This window comes from Glycine soja, chromosome 14 (genome assembly GCF_004193775.1).
Source record: "Glycine soja cultivar W05 chromosome 14, ASM419377v2, whole genome shotgun sequence".
NCBI lineage: Eukaryota > Viridiplantae > Streptophyta > Magnoliopsida > Fabales > Fabaceae > Glycine > Glycine soja.
The window spans coordinates 12,274,937-12,279,690 of NC_041015.1; the positions used below are offsets into that span (position 1 = coordinate 12,274,937).

The following is a 4,754-nucleotide window of genomic DNA, read 5'->3' on the forward strand; positions in this document are numbered from 1 at the left end:
TATATTTTTTAAAAATAGTATAATTAATTATATTGTGAGAAAAAGTCATGCACTGACATATATAAATGTGTATTATACTCTCACTTTTTTTTTTTGAGATATCACTAACTTGATTATGTAAAAGAGTCAGACTCAAGTATTTACTTTTTTTTTTTTAAATTCATACATTGCATGTTAAGCTTATTTTTTAATTATCTTGTATAAAAATAATTATTAAATATTATACTGATAAAGCTATAAAATAATTTAAGAAAAACTAATAAAGATAATTGAGTTATAATTAAGTTAGAAAAAATTAATAAAAATAATTAAATTTTATCCACACATATTACCCACGGAATATGTCTTTGACAAAAATGTAAATTTTACCTATAGATATTACTCACGAATAGAGATGTGTCAACCCATTACGAGCCAGAAAATTTTTGGGTTGGGTCGAGCTAAGCCAATTTTGAGACGAGCCGTTATTTTCATGGCTCAACCCAACCCTCTACGGGCTAAATGGGCTGGCCCATGGGCTTATTCATTTTTAAAAAAAAAATAATAAAATTCTAAAAACTTATTTTTTAAAAATATTTTATTCTTTTTCATATTTTAATATATTTAAATTGAGAAAAAAAATTAACTAGCAAAATACTTAATTTACCTTTTGTTATTAAACTCAATCATTTTTATTTATTTTAACTTTTCATTTTAAATATTTTTGAGCCATTGCTTATTAAGAAAAGGAATATATTATTATATAGTAACAATATGATATACTAAACGATGAATGTGATAATTTTTTATATATTAAATTTCATTTTTAATTAAATCTGTCAAGGAAGGGTGGTGTTCCCCTAATCTTTGCCCCCTCTCTCACTTCCTCCTCTTCACACATTTTCTATGCGCTCTAACAAACCTTTTCGTTCACACTTTCAAGTACCTCTCACTCTCTCTCTCTCTCTCTCTCTCATTATCTCTTTATCTTCATTCTATTCTATTTTATTGCTTAAATCAATGTTATCTATGGTTCTGTCCTCACTTCAATCTCATGTTCTTATTTTCCACTTACCTTTTCTCGCTCGATCTAATCATTTCTACCCTCCGTGCTTCGATTGAAAAAGTAAATCTATGATTATCTGTTCATTCATTTCATAGATTTTGTGTGATTTTGGCTAACTTTGATTCTGTTGCGGCTAATTCTTACATATATACTGATTTTCCCCTCCATAATAAGTCTTATGCATAAATGAACATGTTTGTTTAGCACTATCAACATTTTTTCGTCACGCATCTCTTTCGAATCTAAGGATGAATCTCCTACTTCCTCTATATTATTTGTCGTATCTCTTGTTTTGTGCTAATGCTCCAGAAAATGGCAGCATTGTCTTCTTCTTTGCTGTTATAAGTGTTTGTGTTGTGAATCTGGAAGCGATTTTGCGTGAGGTAACTTGCGACTTCAACTATTTTCTTTCAGTTCTCGTTCATTTACTAGTTGCTATTAATTTAGGTGCAGTGTCAAACTAAAACACATGATTGCTTAGAAGTTAGAATTTAGAAGTTACTCTTGCCCTTGATCCTAGTAGGCATAAAGGCCTGGCAGGTATGCTATTCAGAGTTCATATGATCCTTTTTTTAATAATAATGATAGTAAATTAAAAGGAAAAGTCGTATGTTTTCGTTTTGTGACTTTATATATGATGTGTGCTATGCTATTTACTTGTTATACAGTAACACTAGGGATATTGTGATGGGATGGGATTATGCAGATCCTGTAGGCATAATGCAGTTAAGTTGTGGTGGGTCTATGCCAGGTGGAATAGATATTGTCAAATAAAAATAGGACTCAATGAATATAGGGAGTCAGTTTTATGTGAAGGGTAGATATGCTTCAACATAAGTGATGAATTATCTCTATTGTTGACTTTTTGTAATACTTGTCTCTAGCCTTTCATACAACTAATGCGAATTGTGAAGGTCAACGTTTTTAGTACAAAAAAATTTCATGGCTTAACTTGAAACTGAAAGAGAAATGCCCTCCTTTCTCTCTTAGCTTTATTAATTTCAAAAAGGATATATATATATAGAATACAAGATAGAGAGAGAAGGGCAATGACAGTGACAACTCATTGTTGCCCTTCTGAACAAGCTAACCAACTAAGCTACCAAATATAGATAAAATACAAGGATATTCAACACTCCCCCTCAAGCTGGAGCATATAAATCATATGCACCAAGCTTGGAACATATAATCTGAATTTTGGGTCCTCTTAAAGACTTAGTCAAAATATATGTTGGCTGATCATTAGAACCAATGAACTCAGTGACAATCTCCTTGGATAGAAGCTTCTCTTGATTGAAATGACAATCAATCTCTATGTGCTTAGTCCTTTCATGAAAAACTGGGTTTGAGGCAATATGAAGAGCAGCCTGATTATCACAATACAATTTCAATGGTAACTCTTCATAAAACCTCAATTCTTGCAGAAGCTGTTTAATCCACATTAGCTCACAAGTAACCATAGCCATAGATTGATATTTAGCTTTTGCACTGGATCGAGCGACAACTGTCCGTTTCTTGCTTTTCTAAGAAATAAGATTTCCTCCAATGAAGACACAATAGCCTGATGTAGACCTTCTATCCATGGGACAACCAGCCCAATCAGCATCACAATATCCTGATAGTTGTGTATTACCCTTGTCTTCATACAACAACCCTTGACCAGGAGCTTTTTTAACATATCTCAAAATACACATGACAGCATTCCAATGGTCCAAATGAGAATTCTGCATAAATTGGCTAACCACTCCCACAACAAAGGAGATATCAGGTCTAGTAATGGTAAGGTGAATGAGTTTTCCCACAGGCCTCCTATATCTCTCGGGGTCAGGATAAACTTCACTTTGATCTGCCATGAGCTTCAGGTTTGGATCCATAGGGCTTTCAACAGGTCTATAATTCTGCATACCTGTTTCTTCTAAAATATCAAGAGCATACTTCCTCTGAGAGATCACAACACCATCTCCTGATTGAGCTACTTCAATACCAAGGAAATACTTCAAAGGACCCAGATCTTTGGTCTAGAAATGACTGAATAAGTGCTCTTTTAGTTGGGTGATCTTAGCAGTATCATTCCCTGTAATCATTATATCATCAACATAGACAATTAGATAAACACATTTTCCAGGGGATGTATGACAATAAAATACAGAATGATCAACTTCACTCCGTTTCAGTCCAAACATTCGGACAACGTGACTAAATTTACCAAACCAAGCGCGAGGAGATTGCTTCAACCCATAGAGAGATCGTGAAGCTTACAAACAAGACCATACTCCCCCTGAGCAACAAACCCAGGAGGTTGCTCCATATAAATATCCTTCTCAAGATCACCATGGAGAAAGGCATTCTTAATATCAAGCTGATGAAGGGGCCAGTGACGGATAACAGCCATAGCAAGAAACAGACGAACAGTGGTGAGTTTGGCTACAGGAGAGAAAGTATCACAGTAATCAATGCCATATACCTGTGTGTAGCCCTTAGCCACCTAGCGAGTCTTAAGCCGATCAACCTTACCATTGGGCCCAACTTTAACAGTGTAGACCCATCTACAACCCACAGTGGTCTTACCAGGAGGAAGAGGAACAAGCTCCCAAGTACCATTATCGTCAAGAGCCTGCATCTCATCAACCATAGCCTGTCTCCAGCCAGGATGATCAAGTGCCTCACGGACAATGGAAGGAATAGTAAGGGAGGCCAATGAGAAAACAAAGGAACTATACAAAGGAGACAAACGGTGATAACTTAAGAAATTATAAATAGGATGAGGATTACGAGTAGAGCGAATACCTTTCCTAATGGAAATGGGCCAATGTGAGTCATAATAAGAAGAAGAAGTTGAAGGATCCATGAGTTGAGGACTGGCTGAAGAAGAACGAGAACCACAGGGAGAAGCTTCAGGTACTGGAAATCTAATCTGTGTTGTCCTAGGTTGATCTGTAATCAAAGGTGAAGATACAACTCCAGGTGAATCCGGTGAGGAAGAGGGAACAACACTGACATTTTGGTCTGAGTCATCTAGAGGACAAGGAGAAGGAATAGGAAGAACTTCCTGAAGAGATGAAGAATGGTCTTCGGAAGGTGAGAAGAAGGGTGTGTCTTCAAAGAAGGTTACATTTGCAGACATATAGTATCTTCTCATGGTTGGAGAATAACATTTGTAACCTTTTTGAAGACGAGAATAACCCAAGAAGACACATTTAACTGACCTAGCAGAGAGTTTGTCTAAACCAGGAGACAAATCATGGACAAAACATGTACAACCAAACACTTTAGGAGAGACATGAAATAGTGGATCATGAGGGAAGACAATTGAGTGAGGGATTTGGTTTTCAAGAGAAGAAGAGGGCATCCTATTGATTAGGAAACAAGCAGTAAGCACTGCATCTCCCCAATGATGTGTAGGAACATTTGAATTTAACATTAGGGAGCGTGCAGTTTCAAGAAGATGACGATTCTTCCTTTCTGCTATGCCATTATGTTGTGGTGTGTGAGGACATGTGGACTGATGTAGAATACCCTTGGAAGACAAAAAAGAAGAAAGGTCATGAAAGAAATATTCTTTAGCATTATCACTCCTGAAAATTTTAATTGTTTTTCCAAATTGATTCTCAATGTCATGGTAGAATGACACGAATATAGGCAAAAGTTCAAATTTGTCTTTCATTAAATAAACCCAAGTACATCTGGAGAATTCATCAATGAAGGTTAC

At 35.6% G+C, this 4,754-nt stretch overlaps 1 protein-coding gene across 1 annotated transcript; it reads right to left on the minus strand.

Annotated features, from left to right (window-relative positions):
• Nucleotides 1–2,568: 2,568 nt before the first annotated feature.
• On the minus strand, nucleotides 2,569–2,949 carry LOC114383820 (uncharacterized mitochondrial protein AtMg00810-like). The gene has a single exon (XM_028343553.1). It carries the CDS (start codon nucleotides 2,947–2,949, stop codon nucleotides 2,569–2,571), a length of 381 nt encoding a protein of 126 aa, XP_028199354.1.
• Nucleotides 2,950–4,754: the final 1,805 nt, after the last annotated feature.

Coding starts and splice junctions, on each gene's coding strand:
- LOC114383820 (XM_028343553.1), bottom strand. CDS start 2,949: ATGCAGAATTATAGACCTGTTGAAAGCCCTATGGATCCAAACCTGAAG.